This window comes from Staurois parvus, unplaced genomic scaffold (genome assembly GCF_062004578.1).
Source record: "Staurois parvus isolate SC_StPar_1 unplaced genomic scaffold, SC_StPar_1.0 ptg000578l, whole genome shotgun sequence".
NCBI lineage: Eukaryota > Metazoa > Chordata > Amphibia > Anura > Ranidae > Staurois > Staurois parvus.
In genome coordinates this window covers 1,297,216-1,317,758 of record NW_028318374.1, presented here as the reverse complement: position 1 = coordinate 1,317,758, position 20,543 = coordinate 1,297,216, and the positions used below count along the sequence as shown (strand labels likewise).

At 42.7% G+C, this 20,543-nt stretch overlaps 1 protein-coding gene across 4 annotated transcripts in view; it reads left to right on the top strand.

The window, feature by feature from the left end:
• The window catches only part of NEGR1 (neuronal growth regulator 1), a 782,301-nt gene that overhangs the window by 584,285 nt on the left and 177,473 nt on the right, over nucleotides 1-20,543 (top strand). For all 4 annotated transcript variants that reach the window (XM_089692157.1, XM_089692158.1, XM_089692159.1 and 1 more), the window contains exon 5: nucleotides 18,814-18,934. In XM_089692157.1, coding sequence (XP_089548283.1) covers nucleotides 18,814-18,934 — 121 coding nt within the window. The remainder of the gene's footprint in view (nucleotides 1-18,813; nucleotides 18,935-20,543) is intronic.

The following is a 20,543-nucleotide window of genomic DNA, read 5'->3' as shown; positions in this document are numbered from 1 at the left end:
AGGAAGAGCGGTCAAATATTGCCAAGTCAAGATGTGCCATGCTGAAAGACTCCTCCCCAAAAAGATTGAGTGCCGGAATCGCATCAAAAGGGGATTCAACAAAGTATTAGTGTAAGGGTGTGTACACTTATGCAACCAGATTATTTTAGTTTTATATTTTTACTTCCCTCCACCTAAAAGATTTCAGTTTGTTGTTCAACTGAGTTGTACAGTTTATAGGTCACATTAAAGGTGGAAAAAGTTCTGAAATGATTTATCTTTGTCTCATTTTTTAACATCACAGAAACCTGACATTTTAACAGGGGTGTGTAGACTTTTTCTATCCACTGTACATATATACTATATACAGGGCTTTTTTTCACTGGGAACGCTAGCACTGAATGTATGTAATAGCAAGGGGCACTGGGGTGTTCTGAAGGGTCTATTGATGCTGGTTGCTGTGAGTTCTATTGTTGTTGGAGGGCATCTATTTTTGTGTGGCAGTCTATTGTTGCTGGGGAGATTTATTGTTGCTGGGGAAGCTTATAATGTTGGGGGGGTCAATTGTTACTGAAAGGGATTTATTGTTGAGAGAGGGGTCTATTGCTGCTGACTGCTGGAGAGTCTACTGATGCTGGCTGCTGGGAAATTTGTTGTTGCTGCCAGTGGTCTATTGTTTCTGGAGTCCATTGCTGCTGGAGGGATCTATTGCTGCTGGCCGCAGCGAATCTAATTTACTGGTTTTCTTGTTCTCATTAACAAATTCCATACAAATTGCTTAGCACCACAAAATGATACCTGGCTTTGTATTCTCTAAAAGGGGTGGTACCGGGAGGTGGATTGGGAACAGAATCAAGAAGTGACTCAGAAGGATGAGTTCCTGCACCTATTGAGAAAAAAAAGGCCTGTACATATATATATATATACATACACACACCATATTTAATAGTTGAAAAGGATCCCCAAAGCACCGTGTGTTGAGTAGACAGATGGCATTGGTGCACGTTGCCTGAATTTAATAGAACTGTAGGCAAAACTTTTCTTTAAATTTTGGATAGAATAAGGAAGGGTTACAAACCCTGTCAGTTTATTTTTGCTATTTGTATCCCATTGGGGAGATTTCCCTTCACTTCCTGTCTCATAGCCAAACAGGAAGTGAGAGATAATCCCTGCAAATTAGGGGAATTTTTTGGGGACCCTTTTCATCGAGTTACTGATTTCATCATCTGTCTATGTTCATATAGTTTTATTTCTGATAGAAGCAAACTTGTGTGTGGACTTCTGGCAAAGGAAGTGACTCAGTAGCATAAGTTAAAGGGCCAAAGAATTTTAGACCTCCTTTATACAGGATACTGTTGCCATAGTTGCAAGCATGAGTCCAGGAGCCAGGGATCCTTAGACCTTCTCTATACAGGGTATTTTTTCCATGGTTGCCAGCATGAGTCCAGGGGAAAGGAATTCTTAGACCTCCTCTATACAGGGTACTGTTGCCATGGTTGCAAGCAAGAGTCTAGGGGCCATGGATTTTTAGACCTCCTTAACACAGGGTAATGTTGCCATGGTTGCAATCGCACATCCAGAGACCAGGGATTCTTAGACCTCTGCTACACGGGTTACAGTTGCCATGGTTGCAAAAATGATCCCAGAAGCCAGGAATCTATACACCTCCTCTATACAGGGTACTGTTGCCATGGTGGTAAGGATGAGTCAAAGGGCCTGGATTCTTAGACCGGCTCTATACAGGGTACTGTTGCCATTGTTGTAAGCATGAGTCCATGGACCAAGGATTCTTTGACCTCCTCTATGCGGGGCACTTTTATCATGAGTGCAAGAAGGAGTCAAGGGGACAGGGATTCTTAGACCTCCTTTATACAGGGTACTGTTGTCATACAGTCAGGTCCATAAATATTGGGACATCGACACAATTCTAACATTTTTGGCTCTATACACCACCACAATGGATTTGAAATGAAATGAACAAGATGTGCTTTAACTGCAGACTGTCAGCTTTAATTTGAGGGTGTTTACATCCAAATCAGGCGAATGGTGTAGGAATTACAACAGTTTGCATATGTGCCTCCCACTTGTTAAGAGACCAAAAGTAATGGGACAGAATAATAATCATAAATCAAACTTTCACTTTTTTTTTTTTTTGTTTACAAACGATTTTATTGTACATGAGTAGACAGTAGAACAACAGCACACTTTAAAAGTGATATTGTCAGCAAAAACAAGGCACTTTTGAAAAGTACAATACATAAAGGTATATTAACATAACAAAGAAGATAAGAAAAAAAAAGAGGAAGTTACAAGTGCATGAAGTATGTAAACGACAAAGTAGGTTAGGTGATACACCTGTCAATAGTACATGCCAGCCAACTTTTACTGGGGATGTTATTAAGCATGTAATAAGTGTCTGCAATCTCTCCATGACTCCCATTTTTTATCGTATAAGTGCATCTTATCCAGTAGAGTATAATGAATGCGTTCCATAAGCATTACAGTGTCAATTCTGTGTAAAACGGAGTCCAAGGGTACAACATTGGACCTCCAATGTAGGGCAATAGACCATAAAGTGGCAATACATAATGTGTGTATCAATCTCAGATTGGCATCAGAGACCCCTGGGATATGGGCCCCCAATAAACAGGTCTGCATGGACAATCGTATCGGGGCACCCGACAATAAGGCAGCGACCTCAGAAATCCTACGCCAGATCAAAGATATGGTCGGGCAATCCCAAAATATATGAACCAAAGTACCCGTGCAGTCACAGCCCCGAAAACATAGAGGGGACGTTTGTGGAAACAGTACATGTAGTCTTGACGGGGTATAATACCATCTGGTTAGAACTTTAAGGGCCGTCTCACGAACCGAAAGAGATCTAGAGCTCTTGCATATATTATCCACCATGGAATCCCAATCCTCATCCGAAAAAGTGACGCCACAATCCTCCTCCCATTTTCGTCTGTACAAAGGGGGAGCATGAAAAAGACAGATCAAAAATTGGTGATAAAGATTTGAGATAAGACCCCTACCCCTGGGAGAGTCACGGCTGATACGTTCAAAAAAGGAAATCGGAGAGGATGGGGTAAGGCCAAAGTGCGCCTTAAAAAAGTGCCTAATCTGTCTATAACGAAGGTACTCACGAAGAGGAACATCAAACAACACGTGCAGCATATCAAAGGTAATATAAGATCCTCCTCTTTGGAAATCAGATAATCTGATAAAAGATCGATCATACCACCAACGAAACATATGAGGGGAAGAAAAGGCTACAACAAAAGTAGGATCCCCAAAAAATGACACACCTGGGGGAATAGAAGAGACTAAACCCAATTTAGATTTGTGTTTGGACCAAAGCGTCAGTGAGTGAGTCACTATGGAGTTATGAAAAACAGTCGATCGGGGGGAGATGTTAGACCATAAAATTCCCGGTAAATAAAAAGGACGTATCGACTGAGACTCAAACTTAATCCATGGGATTTGAGAGTTAATAGTAGCCCATTGTGACAATTGCGCAAAACGAGCCGAGAGATAATATAGCCAAAAGTTAGGAAGACCGAGACCTCCCGACCGTTGTGAGCGATACAAAATGGATGAGGCAAAACGTGGATGCTTATTTCCCCAAATAAAATTATTAATAGTCCGCTGAAAATGATCCAAAAAGGTTTTTGAGACCGGAACTGGAAGTGCTCTAAAAAGATAAAGCAATTTGGGCAAAATATTCATTTTAACCGCCGTGACTCTACCCAGAAAGGAGATATGATAACCGTGCCAGATCTTCAGTAGAGTAGAGAGACGCGATACACATGGTGGATAATTAGCCGCAAATATATCCGAGTATCTGGGAGTGAGGTTAATCCCCAGATAGGATATCCTGTCCTTGACCCAGCGAAATGGGAAAGAACTACGGAGAGATGCACTTAGGGAGTCAGGAACATTAACAGGCATGACCACAGATTTGGTAAAATTAACGGTGAGACCTGACACTTTGGCAAAATCGTTCAATACAGCACACAAGTTAGGTAAAGAAGTCAACGGGTTAGTAATAAAAAGCATAACATCATCAGCATACATGTTCAGTTTAAAATGTGAAGCTAATAATGAATAGCCAGAAATATCCGAATGTGATTTAATCGCCAATGCCAAAGGTTCCAACACCAGCGCAAATAAAAGGGGTGAAAGAGGACAGCCCTGGCGGGTACCTCTACCCAATGTAAAGAAGTCAGAGTTACAGCCAGGAAGCCTAATTCTCGTTTTAGGAGAGTCATACAGGGCATGTATGCCTGCCAAAAACCCCTCGCTGAAGCCCATTTTCTGTAGCAAGGAGAACAAGTAGGGCCAAAGAACACTATCAAAGGCCTTGTTTATATCCAAACTCATCAACAGAACCTCTTTGGAATGTAAATTGGCGTCTTGAATAACATTTAGAGTGAGACGAATGTTATCAGTAATAAATCTGTCGGGAATAAAACCCGACTGGTCTGGAGAGACCAAAGAGGAGATGATAGGGGCCAACCGGTCCGCCAAAATACGGCTAAATATCTTTAGATCATTATTCATGACTGAGATTGGTCTATAGTTTTGTGGCAAACAGTGGTCCTTCTGTGGCTTGGGTATTAGAGACATGTTAGCCAATAACATCTCCTCAGGGAACTTACCCCCCTGCAAAACATCATTAAATAAAGTTATCAAGTATGGAGCCAATGTAGAGGCAAAATGTTTATAATAGCTAGCGGTAAATCCGTCAGGACCCGGCGCAGTAGAGCGCTTGAGCGCGCCTATCGCACATGTTATTTCCTCTAAAGTACAGGGGGCATTAAGAGTGACAATCTGAGAGGGTGTAAGGGCAGGGAGGGGTATAGAGTCCAGCCAAGAGTCCGACAGAGGGACAGAATCCGACTGCGGAGGAGCTAGTAGTTTAGAATAAAAATGTTCGAAAATACCCAAGACTTCCTGAGGTAGAGATGAGATAGCACCCGAATTTGTGCGTAATTTATACACGTGTGGTGGTTCAACTTCCTTGCGAACATGGTAGATGCCGAGTTGCTATGTAATAGGAATGAGGCCTTCGACCAGCGAAGGGCCTTTTCAGTTTTTTGGGAAAGCAGGGCATTCAGTTCCAAGCGCTTTTGGGACAGTAGCTGTTTATTAAGTAGAGATGGATTAGCGACATGGCTTCTATAGTGTGCTTCTAATTCTCGGGTTAGAAGTAGTATTTGCTGCCAACGTTTTCTATTTCTGGATGAGGCCATGGAGATAAGTCGGCCTCGTAGGACCGCCTTGTGGGCTACCCAGAGTGTGGCTGGGGAAATATCAGGGGTTAAATTAGATTGAAAATATTCCTGAATAGATGTAACCACTTCCTGGCGAGAGTCAATATCGGTTAGCATAGAGTCATTAAGTCTCCAAGAGAAGGGAGTAGGTGCCAATCCCACAAATGTGATAGATAAGGCTACAATACTGTGATCCGACCTGGGGCTCAAATGAATGCAAGCTACCTTAGAATTAGCTAGTAAAATTGGGGTACAATATATATAGTCTAATCTAGCATAAGAGTCATGTGGGTGGGAATGAAATGTGTAATCCCTGGCTCCGGTGTTGTGCGCTCTCCAGGCATCCACCAACTGGAGGGTATCTAATTTCTTAGTAAAGGATTTTGGGAAAGCCTGGGAAGAATGCGAGGGGGAACTACGGTCCAAAAGAGGATTTGCCACCAGATTAAAATCCCCACCCACCAAGAGATGAGGAGACAAAAACCTATCCAGAGTACCAAAAAATTTTGAAAAAAAGGTAGCTTGTGCTGAATTCGGTGCATATACATTAGCAATAGTAAGTTCTCGACCTGAAAGGGTGCCTTTAAGAATGATAAACCTACTGTCCGGATCACGATACACATGTTGAACCTCAAAGGGGAATGAGTTATGTAGAAAGATGGCTACGCCCCTACTCTTGGAGGAATGCAGGGTATAATACCCCTGCCTATAAGATCTATGAAAATATGTCGGGTGTTTTGCAGCTGCAAAATGTGTTTCCTGTAATAAGATAATCTTGGCTCCCAGTCGTTTATATTGAAGAAGGGCCGTTTTGCGCTTGTTTGGCGAATTGAAACCCTGGACATTATGCGAAATACATTGAATTACCATAGTAAACAGAGCTTATTACTATCATCATAAAAGTACACATTACAAGGATATCCCCTAAAATTAATTGGCTAGACATAGAAATCCGCAGGTCTATAGCAGACAGACGTACAGGTGGCAGAACCAGCCCAGGGGACCACCCGGCCCCAAGATGGGGGCCATGATGTCCACAGACCGACACAACACCATCCTCATGCACTAAAGTGTTGAAAAAAAAGAAGACAAAAAACAATAGAGAGGAGATTTGAAGAGCTCCTACAAATAAGGTAACTAAAGAACATGGATCAGGCTGAAAATTTGTCATACCTGATAAAACAAAAAGTTCAAATATTAAGGGGCCAAATGGGCCCAAACCCTGTCTCCCTAAAACATGGAAAACGGAACTGCCACACCTCAATCGGGCGGCGACACTTCCGGCCATGTCAGGAGGCAGGCTGGGGTAACGTGTCAAAGAGTTGTGGAACCATAAACCAATGGGCGCAATTAAGAGGGACCAAAGACCCTTGTTATACCTTAACTCGTCCAGCTATCAATGCAAGACACACACATTACTCAGGATTATAAAATTAACATAGCAGTAACCATAGAAATACACATCCTGACAGCGTAAGATGTAAGAAACAAAATCCCTGTGTCTCAATTCTCGGTAAAGTCATAAAAGACAATAGGCAAGACCAAACAATAGGTAATAGGCAAGTGAGAATGGACCTGTCAACCCGGATCCTGTCTGACTCTCCTTCTATCTCTCCGTGGAGATGGGGTATGCCAAATGGGAGAGACACGAGGGGTGGAGGGTGGACGTTGAGGTGATGGGGCATCCGCTAGGCCCAGTTTGGCCAAGATTGCTCTACCTTCAGAAGGAGATGTAGCTATATATGTGCTCCCATTATGTGGAACAATCAACTTAAAGGGAAAGCCCCATTTGTAGCGGATACGAGCTGAGAACAGGACCGTTGTGACTTCTTTCATTTTTCTACGCTTCTCCAACATGGCTGGGGAAACATCCGGAAAAATTTGTAAGACCGAGCCTTCAAAGGAGATCGTAGGGGTATTGCGAGCAGCTCTGAGTATTTCCTCTTTGGTCAAAAAGTCCCTCATGCACAGGACAATATCCCTAGGTGGCTTGTCAGTAGGAGGTTTAGGGCGCAGGGCTCTATGGATGCGGTCACAGGCAAAAGACCCAGGGTCATGATCCGGGAGGAGTGACTGAAATAATTTGGTCACGATTAAGGAGAGGTCAGACATAGACTCCGGGATTCCCCTGATTCACAGATTATTCCTGCGATTGCGATTATCAAGGTCCTCCACCTGCGCCTGTAGTTGAAAAAAGGCCGTTTGTAAATGATCATGCTCTCTGGAAAGTTCACCATAGGCCAGGCTAAGTTGATCGTGTTTGGTTTCTAAGCGGTCTGTCCTGGAGCCCAGCATGGCTATTTCCTGAGAGAGAACATTAGTGCTTTTATGCAATTCTGATTGAAATTTGGCGGCTAGTTTGGCGTACATAGATTCCAAGCAGGACTCCAAGTCTCCTCTTGTAAGTTGCTGTGTATTTTCACTGACCAAGGCCGATAAGGGAGCGGTGGTATCCTGTGTGGGATCGGACAGGGATGCTCGCTCTGTATTGACTGGAGACATGTTACAAAGCTCGTGTGCCTTAAGTAGGTATGTCGTGAGGGACTTCTGGGCTTGTCCCTTTTTTTTCTTTGTGGACGGCATACAGGGAGTCTCCTGGGGGTGATCAACTGAAAATAAGATAATGAATGGAGATTATAACCCCAGGGGACCTATAACGCCCAAAATAGGTTTAGGGTTGTAGTTACATGAATGCGGTTAGATTCATCTGCGAGAACATTATATTGTAAAGATAATTAGCAAGCCATGGAAGGGTAGAGAGGACATAGATCACAGTAACACGCAGATATAGCACACCGGAGCAGGATGATGGCACCAGATCCCAACCTAGGACACAAGAGGGACAAGTGGGAAGCAGAGGACCTCCAACACCAAGCACAGGGCCCTCCAGGGAGACACTCCACGGGGCAATATTAAGGCCCCAGTAGGCCTCTGAGCCCAACAGGGGCTGTGGTTACAGGAGATGGCAGGCTCCGGGGTCAGCAACGTGAGGCCCACTCCCAGGTCACTGTGGGGGGAGCTAATAATAAGAGGGCACCCGCATCCCCCACTCACTGTGACCAGATGGAGGCTCCAGACCGGTGATGTAGGCCGCAGAGGCCGCCGCCACCGCGGGAAGCAGCAAGGCTCAGCGGCGTCTCTCCCCCAGTCCCAGCAATGCAGAGGGCGCCGCGGATGTCCCCAGGCGATCTCCCACAGCCCGGATGGCAGCAGGTGCGGATGGGAGGTGCGGATGGGAGAGCTGATGGCACCAGGCCGCGGACGTCAGCCGCCACGAGGGGCGGAAATATCACCCGGGTTCCGACTCCCCGGGATCGGGGATACTACCCGGGTCCTCCGCCGTCACTCCGTGATCCGCTGCCGCACGGATGGCAGCGGATTTAAAAGCTTGGCACCGGAGCTCCGGATTATGCGGCCGCTCCGGTCGCCATCTTGGACACGCCCCCAAACTTTCACTTTTTATTACTTGGTTGCAAATCCTTTGCAGTCAATTACAGCCTGAAGTCTGGAACGCATAGACATCACCAGACGCTGGGTTTCATCCCTGGTGATGCTCTGCCAGGCCTCTACTGCAACTGTCTTCAGTTCCTGCTTGTTCTTGGGGCATTTTCCCTTCAGTTTTGTCTTCAGCAAGTGAAATGCATGCTCAATCGGATTCAGGTCAGGTGATTGACTTGGCCATTGCATAACATTCCACTTCTTTCCTTTAAAAAACTCTTTGGTTGCTTTTGCAGTATGCTTTGGGTCATTGTCCATCTGCACTGTGAAGCGGCGTCCAATGAGTTCTGAAGCATTTGGCTGAATATGAGCAGAGAATATTGCCCGAAACACTTCAGAATTCATCCTGCTGCTTTTGTCAGCAGTCACATCATCAATAAATACAAGAGAACCAGTTTCATTGGCAGCCATACATGCCCACGCCATGACACTACCACCACCATGCTTCACTGATGAGGTGGTATGCTTAGGATCATGAGCAATTCCTTTCCTTCTCCATACTCTTCTCTTCCCATCACTCTGGTACAAGTTGATCTTGGTCTCATCTGTCCATAGGATGTTGTTCCAGAACTGTGAAGGCTTTTTTAGATGTCGTTTGGCAAACTCTAATCTGGCCTTCCTGTTTTTGAGGCTCACCAATGGTTTACATCTTGTGGTGAACCCTCTGTATTCACTCTGGTGAAGTCTCCTCTTGATTGGTGACTTTGACACACATACACCTACCTCCTGGAGAGTGTTCTTGATCTGGCCAACTGTTGTAAAGGGTGTTTTCTTCACCATGGAAAGAATTCTTCGTCTTCCACCACAGTTGTTTTCCGTGGTCTTCCGGGACTTTTGGTGTTGCTGAGCTCACCGGTGCGTTCCTTCTTTTTAAGAATGTTCCAAACAGTTGTTTTGGCCACGCCTAATGGCTTTGCTATCTCTCTGATGGGTTTGTTTTGTTTTTTCAGCCTAATGATGGCTTGCTTCACTGATAGTGACAGCTCTTTGGATCTCATCTTGAGAGTTGACAGCAAAACATTCCAAATGCAAATAGCACACTTGAAATGAACTCTGGACCTTTTATCTGCTCATTGTAATTGGGATAATGAGGGATTAACACACACCCGGCCATAGAACAGCTGAGAAGCCAATTGTCCCATTACTTTTGGTCCCTTAATAAGTGGGAGGCACATATGCAAACTGTTGTAATTCCTACACCGTTCACCTGATTTGGATGTAAATACCCTCAAATTAAAGCTGACAGTCTGCAGTTAAAGCACATCTTGTTTGTTTCATTTCAAATCCATTGTGGTGGTGTATAGAGCCAAAAACGTTAGAATTGTGTCGATGTCCCAATATTTATGGACCTGACTGTAGCTGCAAGAATGAGTCAAGGAACTAGAGATTCTTAGACCTCCCCTACACAGGGTACTCTTACCATGGTTGCTAAAATTAGACATTCTAATAATTGTATCAATTTTAGAAAATTGTTGGTGGTGTGTGTTCATATAGTTATATTCCTGATAGGAGCAACCTTTGCAAGCATGGGGCCAGGGATTCTTAGACCTCCTCTATGCAGGGTACCTGTTGCCATGGTTGCAAGCATGAGTCCAAGGGCCAGGGATTCTTAGACCCCCTCTACACAGGATACTGTTGCCATGGTTGCAACCATGCACCCAGAGATCAGGAATTTTTAGACCTCCTCTACACAGGGTACTGTTGCTATGGTTGCAAAAATGAGCCAAGAGGCTAGGGATTCTTAGACCTCCTCTCTACAGGGTAGTGTTGCTATGGTTGCAAGAATGAGCCAAGGGGCTAGGGATTCTTAGACCGCCTCTTTACAGGGTAGTGATGCTATGGTTGCTAGAATGAGCCAAGGGGCCAGGGATTCTTAGACTTCCTCTTTGCAGGGCAGTGTTGCTATGGTTGCAAGAATGAGCCAAGGGGCCAGGGATTCTTAGACCTCCTCTTTACAGGGCACTGTTGCTATGGTTGCAAGAATGAGCCAAGGGGCCAGGGATTCTTAGACCTCCTCTTTACAGGGTATTGTTGCTATGGTTGCAAGAACGAGCCAAGGGGCCAGGGATTCTTAGACCTCCTCTTTACAGGGTACTGTTGCTATGGTTGCAAGAACGAGACAAGGGGCTAGGAATTCTTAGACCTCCTCTATACAGAGTTGCCATGGTTGCGAGAAATTCTAGTCATTGTATCAATTTTAGAAATTGTAGGTGTCCAATGTTTGATGTGTACATTTTTTTGGACTCCAGTCAGATATAACACATTCATGAATTCATTAATACAGGCTTTATTGTATTTTTTACTGCAGCACTATAAGCACCTAAAGTTGACTTTTGCAGCCCCTGTGCAGCAGAGCCTAGACTGATGAAGGGAATAGTTATGGTTGGAGTTGTGCTTTAAATTTTTCTGCCGCTTGTGTACCAGTAATGCATCTCACATCTATTATGTATCTTACATCAATATTTTATTACATACAGATATTTCCTTTAAGGTTTCAGCACCAAATAATAATTCTATGGCAGGCCAAGCTACCCATCTCATCAAATAACAAATTGGGATTTAAAATTTATATTGAATTGTTTCTTTGAAAGAGTCACTGTTGGTGCCATCTATCCCAAAATTTTTAACAACTGCATAGCCACTCAGAACAAATAATTTATCAGCTATTGTAACACGGAGATCTGGGAACAGAGGCACAAATATCATAAAATATGACTTTTAATAATGTGCATTTAAAAAAAACAGCATAATGCCAAACACATAAAATACACGGGCCACAGCAATATGCTCACTTTTTGAAAAATCAATAATGGCAATTCATCACAAACTCCAGTTGTTACTCTCAGATTTAGGCATTTAATCCCACATGGGACATACTAGACAGAATATACCAGAATGTACACAGGAAAGTTTTGACATTCAGAAAGAGTCCATAAATCAGAGACACACTTTTTAACCCCTTCATTACGAAGGTAAATAAAATCCTAATCCCTATACACAATTTTGCAACTTTGACCTGTGTTAGTAAAACTGTACATATCATCACAACTACTTTGTGTATCCAGGTGGATTTTACCTTGTTTTTTTTTTACAGGACAAATTGGGCTTTCATTTGGTGGTAAACGGTAATGGATATTTCTTAGTTTTATTTTATTATCAAAGGAAAACTGGCCCAAAATAGTAAAATAAGATGCATAGTTTTTGCTACCACCATTACCTACCAACAAAGAACAATCCAAAATAAATTCTCCTGCTTCTAATTATCACAGTGATAGCACATAGACATATGTGTATATTTTTTCTTGTTTGTACCTGTAGTATGGCCTAGACACAATGGTGCGCATTTTGCCTTTTTTATCCTACCTAAAACACACTGTCAGTGACACTAAGCCCTGGTTTGCACCAGTGCAACTTGTCATGTGACTTGACAGTTCAAAGTCACACCCTATTTGCGGCAATGGAACCATCAAAAACTGATGTGATGCAAAACGTTCCTGCACTATTTCTGTGTGACTTCATTGCAACTTGCATTGACATCTGTAAAATAAAGTCGCACTGATGTGATCAAACTGCACATTAAATCGCACTGATAGATAGCTTTGAAGTCGTACTGAAGTACTGAAGTACCGCGTCTTCAAAGTTGCAAAGATGCAAACAAGATCTTAGGCCTCATCTACATCTGACAATCTGGAATCAAGGGCGGAATCACCATGATGCTGCTGACAATTCCAAATACTACTGTAACAGTGGCACATGAAATCGCACTGATAATTATCTTTGAAGTCGTACTGAAGTAGCGTGGCTTCAAAGTTGCAAAGATGCGAACAAGGCCTCAGCCCTCTTCTACATCTGACGATTCGGAATCAAGGACGGAATCACCATGATTCTGCTGACAATACCAAATACCACTGTTACAGTGGCACATGAAATCGCACTGATAATTATCTTTGAAGTCGTACTGAAGTAATGCGGCTTCAAAGTCGAAAAGATGTGAACGAGGCCTTAGACAGTTCCAAATATCACTGCAATAGGGGCAGATGAAATCGCACTGATAATTATCTTTGAAGTTGTACTGAAGTAGCGCGGCTTCAAAGTTGCAAAGATGCGAACAAGGCCTCAGGCCTCTTCTACATCTGACGATTCGGAATCATAGGCGGAATCACCATGATTCTGCTGACAATTGCAAATACCACTGCAATAGTGGCACATGAAATCGCACTGATAGTTAGCTTTGAAGTCGTACTGAAGTACTGTGTCTTCAAAGTTGCAAAGATGCGAACAATGCCTTAGGCCTCATCTACATCTGACGATCTGGAATCAAGGGCGGAATCACCATGATTCTGCTGACAATTCCAAAAACCACTGTAACAGTGGCACATGAAATCCCACTGATAATTATCTTTGAAGTCGTACTGAAGTAGCGCGGCTTCAAAGTCGCAAAGATGTGAATGAGGCCTTAGACAATTCCAAATACCTCTGCAATAGTGGAAAAATGCACGATGTGTGTTTGGGTGCCCCTCAAACGTGGTGCAGTTTGCCAAGATTGTCACGCAACAGAATTGTACGGCAACTGTGGCAAACCACGTCATGAGAAGCTCCTGTTCATTTTTGGGTAACAAGCTTCATGTGCTGGGGTTTGGTGTGATTGCCATGTGACAATCATAGCAAAACTGCACTGCGTTTGAGATGCCATTACAATTGAATGGCACCCAAACACGCATGGCGTGTTTTGCCACTATCGTAGTTCAATTTGGGAGCACCAGCAGGCACCCGTGATCCCAAATCTCCAGATGTGAACAGGGCCTAACTGACGCCGATACTATTTTAATAATGCTTTCTTATTTATCAAATCTTACTTAAAATATTCTAACCCTAACCTTTGACTCTGACCTTGACCTTTGACCCTGGAATTGTGTTTGACACTGACCTACATCAAACCTTGATCTAGCTATGTTTTCTTTATTTAAATTTTTTATGTTTTTTTTTTCACACGCACTATTGTTTATTTACATTTTTCTCCTCTAGCAAAGGAGAGAAAGATACAATGTATCTTTCTTTCTGTTCAGAAGAGAAATCATACACAGGAGCAAGCTTTACAGCTTCTACAGATTGATCACTGTGATAGTCAATTGGGCTATCACAGCGATCCGGTGATCGGAAACCGGGCTTTTGGGTTTGCAGTTGTTAGTAAGGGACAAGGCTGTCTGTAAGAGCCAAGTCCCTGTGCTGGGAGCATGCTGTGCAGGGCAAACCTAACACAAAGACATGTATATATATATATATACAGGGGCGGACTGACAACTCATGGGGCCCCCGGGCAATAGGGGATCATGGGGCCCCTGTGTCCTTGCCCAAACTCAAAAAAGCCTATAAAAAGGTACCAGGGGCATCTCATGGGGCCCACTACTGGTGGTCAGTCCGCCCCTGTTCTATCTATCTATCTATCTATCCCCTCACCCATCCATCCCTCCATTCATCAATTTTCTTTCTTTCTTTCTTTCTTTCTTTCTTTCTTTCTTTCTTTCCTTCTTTCCTTCTTTCCTTCTTTCTTTCCTTCTTTCTTTCTTTCTTTCTTTCTTTCTTTCTTTCTTTCTTTCCTTCTTTCTTTCTTTCTTTCCTTCTTTCTTTCTTTCTTTCCTTCTTTCTTTCTTTCTTTCCTTCTTTCTTTCTTTCTTTCTTTCTTTCTTTCTTTCTCTTTCTTTCTTTTTCTATAATCTTTTAACAGGAGTCTCCAAAATGTTCAATACAAAGGCCACATTGTATATATTACAAATATTCATGGGCTGAAAAAAAAATCAGTTATAAATAAATAATTGGAATTTAAATGAATGAATACATTTAACCTGGTGTGTTTTTGTAATTAACTTGATATGATGCAAAATAACGCAGTGCCCGAGTCTCCAAATGGTCAGTCCGCCCCTGTGTATATATATATATACTCTGTGATGCTGCATATATATGTATATATATATATACTCTGTGATGCTGCATATATATGTATATATATATATACTCTGTGATGCTGCATATATATGTATATATATATATATACATATATATGGAGCATCACAGAAGAAGACCCCAACGACAACAAAAAATTAGCATTGCTGATAAGGAGGAAAGGAGAAACCGGGGAAGGTAAAATATAAGCAGAATAAACCTAATTTTTAAAATATATCGGAAGCCAAAACTTTTTCATTTTGGGTAGAGAAGGGTTAGAACCTCATCAGGGTTTCACTGCTGAGGAGATTTGCTCTTGTTAGAGCTGTCCACACACAGGCTGGGGCAGATCCAGAATGACCTGGACTCAAAGGAAGTGGGTTGAAAGATGCTGGCCATCAAACTGAGAACATCTACAGGCAGAAAAAAGTATAGCAGAGGAAATCTCTGGATCAAAGATGAATATTGCAGTAAAAGTTGTTTTTTCTTTTTTTAACTTTTAATGGGCTATTTATTTATACCTTTTCATTTTTGGCTGGAGTTCTCCTTCAAGCATGGCTCTTTATTGAATAAGCTGCTTTAGACAGTACAGGTTTTTTTTTTTGTTCTGCGATCCCTGTTCTAATTAGACGTTTACTCTCTAGAATATTATCAGAGCCAAACAGCGCCAACATTTAATAAAAAGGATAATTCTGCTCCGTAACCAACCCTCAGAATTACCTGTACTTAGTACGATTCATTGGGATGCAAAAATGCATTAAAAAGTTTGTTTAATCATATTATGCGGATAATCAACAAAGGTAAATTGGTAGGCTCCTACTATGGGCAGCCCAGTGTAGAAGTTAATACATTCAGCTCATATTCATTATGCACACGCTAGTTATAATAATTTACTGTCCATTGCAAAGCTTTATAAGCATTGTAATTAAATATAAAATGCACATTAGAATTATAATGAGTAATTAGGGCGACATAACTAATATGCACAAAAGTCCCAAAGCTCATTAAAATGTTAAAAGACAAAAAAAAAACTATTCTTGCAGATTATTTTGCATGCTGACTGTAACTGAATGCCACGCACCTAGCAGCGGATTCCTGGCTGCTTTGACATTTATAAATTGTATGCAGAACGTGTGCAGAGGTATTAGACCCGGCAGACGTGGCAGCTGAATCTTGATTGACGTTAAATGGGGTTTCCCATCAGCTTTGTGTTTGTTTTCTGATGGAATCATCCGAAAGAATCGGGCATTGTTGAAGCCCAACTGAACTTTTGGTTTAAATACATTCCAGGTGCATCAAGATAGAGAAAATGCTGGAGTGAAGGATTCTTTATTTTCTATGGGGAAGCAGGGGTCTCTCTGCAGAGGTCCAGCACACCCCTGCTAAATCTGAGCCAGGAGTCTACAAACTGTAACTTACTAGGGTATGTAAGATGTGTAAAAGATAGGTGTATTTCAAAGAGTAACCTGTGAAAAAATGAAAAAAGACCAAAAATTTGTAAAAAATGTGAAGAATTTTTTCTTAGATTCTGTTATACAATTTTGCAAACAGGTAATTTTTCTCCTTCGCTGATATGCGGTGATGAGGCTTCACTGATGGGCACTGATAGGCTGCACTGACGGGCACAGACAAGGAGGCAAGGAGGCATTGAAAAGGATGCACAGATAGGCGGCACTGAAGGGCACAGATAGGCGGCACTTATAGGCACTGATAGGCTGCACTGACAGGCACTGATGAGGATGCACTGATAGGCGGCACTGAAGGGCACAGATAGGCGGCACTGATAGGCAGCACTGAAGGCTGCTGATAGGCAGCAGTGACTGGAGGCACTAATGGGCACTGAGTGGTGGCACTGATGGGCACTGAGTGGTGGCACTAATGGGCTCTGAGTGGCAGCACTGATAATCACTGACTGGCAGCATTGATAGACACTGACTGATATCACTGATGGACACTGACAGCACTGATGGATACTGATTGGCAGCAGTGATGGACACTGTTGGGACCGCACTGATGGATACTGTTGGGGCTGGGGGCTGCACTAGACTGCCTCTGATTTTTTAAATACATTTGCTGATTACTGGCTCTCCTCCTTCCTCACCCTGTCACAAAGTGAAGCCGATAACCTGCAACTGTATTTACATTGTGATCAGCTGTATCATTGATTATGTGGTAAAAGGGCGCTGTGATTGGCCCTTTACCATGCCATGTGATCAGCTGTGTCCAATTGGCAGAGCGACCACAGAGCTCACTGGGTGCACTCCCCAGGGGGCGCAGTTCTGGAGGACATTATGTGATGCCCTCCTAGAACTAGACGACCCTGCTGTAGCCATCATTCGGCTATAGCCCGGTCATCAAGTGGTTAACCATCAGCTGATGCACTTGTAGTGTTCTGTTGAGGAAAGTTGCAGTGTCTGTATCCCTTTTGAATTGATTAACCCTTTGGGAGTATCTTGCAAAAAATCTAATTTTTGTTGCAGCGGATGCGGACTTCTGGGAAAATCAGTTAGTCAATCGCACAAGCAGGAAATGACATTTCTGGGGGGGCGTTCTGTATACCCTCTGTGTACATAACGCCTCCTAGATGCCGTACTTCATAAAATTTTACAACTCTGCACGTCATTTTTAATAACATTATTATTATTATTATACAGTATTTATAAAGCACCAATGGTTCGCTCAGCGCTGTACATTACAAAGGGGGACAGAACATGTGACAGAACAATACCAATACAATGCAAAACATGAGGGGATTGAGGGCCCTGCTCTTTCGAGCTTACAATCTAGGAGGGAGGGGAAGGTGGCACAGGAGGAGATAGCTGTGGGGGATGGAGTGGTAGGAAGAGTGGAGGAGGTCGGCAAGTTAGCAGGGGGTGGGGTAGGCTTCCCTGAAGAGATGGGTTTTCAGGGTGCGCCTAAAGGAGAGGAGAGTAGGTGATAATCTGATGGGTTGGGGCAGGGAGTTCCAGAGGATGGGTGACACCCTGGAGAAGTCCTGGAGGCGGGCATGGGAGGAGGAGACCAGGGAACTAGAGAGAAGGAGGTCTTGTAAGGAGCGCAGTGTGCGTGCTGGGTGGTACTTGGATATTAAACTATAAAATGGCTTGTGTAGCAATTGTATATGCTATATTATTTTTCTACTTGCTATATTTTTTTCCCATGAAAGTGGAGTCACCCCTTAAGTAACGCATTGGAATAGAAGGAGAAATGTGGTCACATGGTTTACAAATGATGAGAAAAAAACACTGGTGGGTGGGCAGGTCTGTAATTGTTTCAAAAACGTGAAGACAAAATCCCATTTCAAGGCATTTTACACTTTCAACTGTTATTGTTCCTATAACTCAGCATTAGTGTAGTTATATTCCTGGCTTTGTTTGCCTTACCTTGTAGTAATGGGCTCACATGTTGTGGCCACAGTTTGAAGTGTCCATTGATTTCCTTACGTCCATGCATGCATTCACCTAGCTTCTCCCTATTCGATAAAGGGACACAACTTCCTTTTCTGTGTCACACAGCACCCAATCCATGCCATTTTCTCTATATTACATCAGAAATGTGGGATTGCTAATTAGATGAAACTGCATGCTGTTCCCTTAGTCAGCCTGTTTGTGTCTGTGTCAGATCTAATTACTGTGTAGCTCTCACCTGAAGAACACTAGTCTGAGAGACCCAGGAATTGTGGGATGTGTAGTTTCCTCACAGGAAGTGTTAGTTCTCACACTAGAGATGGAGGGCATGCATAAACCAATGCCATGCTGCATGCCTCATTTTTGAACACAGAAACTTCTGACACGGGAATGTGAAGATTTACTCTACTATAGGATGTGCATACAGGGCAACAAACAACACCATGAAACTACACAATCAGTGCACATCTTATGCTGATGAAAAACACAAGGTGCAAGGTAAGAAGGTTTATAATGCCTTTAACAAGAATTGTTTTTTAAACTAGAAAACTAGAGATGCAGGATAAAAAAAAATTAAAGCCAGCAATTTAAACTGTACTGTATATTTAAGCATTTTTTTTAATTTGTGCATCTTTTTTCACCAGGATAATGTTAGTGCTAGCATTGTATGTATCCATATTTGTAAATATTACATTTTTTAATCTTTCCAGTTGCACCCACAATCCTGGAAATCACGCCGTCGGGGGTCTCCTTGGGAAAAACTGGATTAATCAGATGTGAAACAGCAGCTGTCCCATCTCCAACATTCGAGTGGTACAAGGGTGATAGAAAGTATGAAGATATATGTTATGCTTTTTTTTTTCTTTTCCTTTCTCTTTCTCTTTCTTTCCCTTTCCCTTTTCCTTCTCCTGTCCTTATCTTTAAGCGCAGTCGATATGGTCAACTGCCTGAGAGAGACAAAAGGACATTGCACAGCATTGTGACCCAGAATAAGAAAACAACTGCTGCCAAAAGTGACCGCAGAGCTCAATCTCAGCCCTCACTGGACTTGGTCTTCATGGGACTGAGATTGAGCTCTGCAGTCACTTTTGCAGCAGTTGTTTTCTTATTCTGGGACACAATCCTGAGCAATATCCTTTTGTCTCTTTCAGTCAATTGACCATTTCGACCACACTCATGCTTATCAGACAATGTTTTCCCGGAAACTGTATATGCCGTCATAACCTTTGATCCTGTACCTCATGACACGGTAAATAAATTGGCAACTTCAGTCACAGAGGTACCAGCTAGGTGGTACCAACAAATTGCCGTCTTTGAAACTCAGTAAGCTTTGACATGACTCCATATTGCTAGCAGCGCACACAGTGAATGACAAAAGTGAAACTTACCACTTTTTACTAGGTGTCTCATCACACAGCAGAAGCAAAAGAATGTTACATCACTTCCGCTTTAAACACGAAACATGTCATCACTTTCACAACTGCAAATCATGTAGTGTTTCCATTTTTTGGTCTATCCCCTGTTTATGTTTGACTTATACATAATATTTGTTGGTCCACTTCATCTTAAGGTGAAGATCTTTTTTAAATAGTTTTAATTTCCTTCTGCTCCTTTTTTCTTTTCCTGGTTAACTTTTTTTTTCGTAGCTGTAAATAAATACATTTTGTATGTCATTTTTGCATTTTTTTTTGGTTGTTACATGTCCTAATTGAAGCAATTGAAGCATGTATATTAATGCCATCTTTTGGGGATATCCCTAGTGGGGCAATTAACACATTTTTGGTGTTTACTTGTTTAGGCATGGATGAAAGTATTTTTCTAAGCAGAAGTACTTGTACAAACCTCAGCCCAAATGTGCTAATTTCTTAATATTCTAAAATGTTTAAATCTCTGCAATTATAGATGTTTTTTCCCTGTAAAAAGATCACCTGTCATTTCACTGTCTTTGAGCTCAGCATATTAGATCTTGCATTGGATAGTTAACACTATGTCAGGGGTCAGGCTTGGAGACCAGTAGCTATAGCAGTAAAGAGGCTTCCACCGACCAGCAGGATAAGTACACAAGCAGGTCAGGCTGGCGGATGATGTGGGCTCACCTAAGGCACAGGATCTAAGGCCTAACCGGTGTTCACCAGAGCTCCTGATGGTGGAGGTGGGTTCTTCTGTGTTTAGTACCAAGTCGGGGTCCTCAGGATCACCCCACCAGGAGATGAGCAGGCCAGGGTCCAGTAACAGATATAGCAGGTAGGGATAAGCAGAAGAGTAGTATGTAAGCAAGTCAGACAGTGTAGACAGGGTGCTCCTGCTGGAAACCAACCTCTGTGGCCACTGGAGAGGGGTGCCACATGGATATCAAAAGCGGATAAGACCAATAACACTGAGGCAGCTCTTCATAGAGTTGGATGCAAGGCTCCAGTGCAAACAGACATGAAAAGAAGAA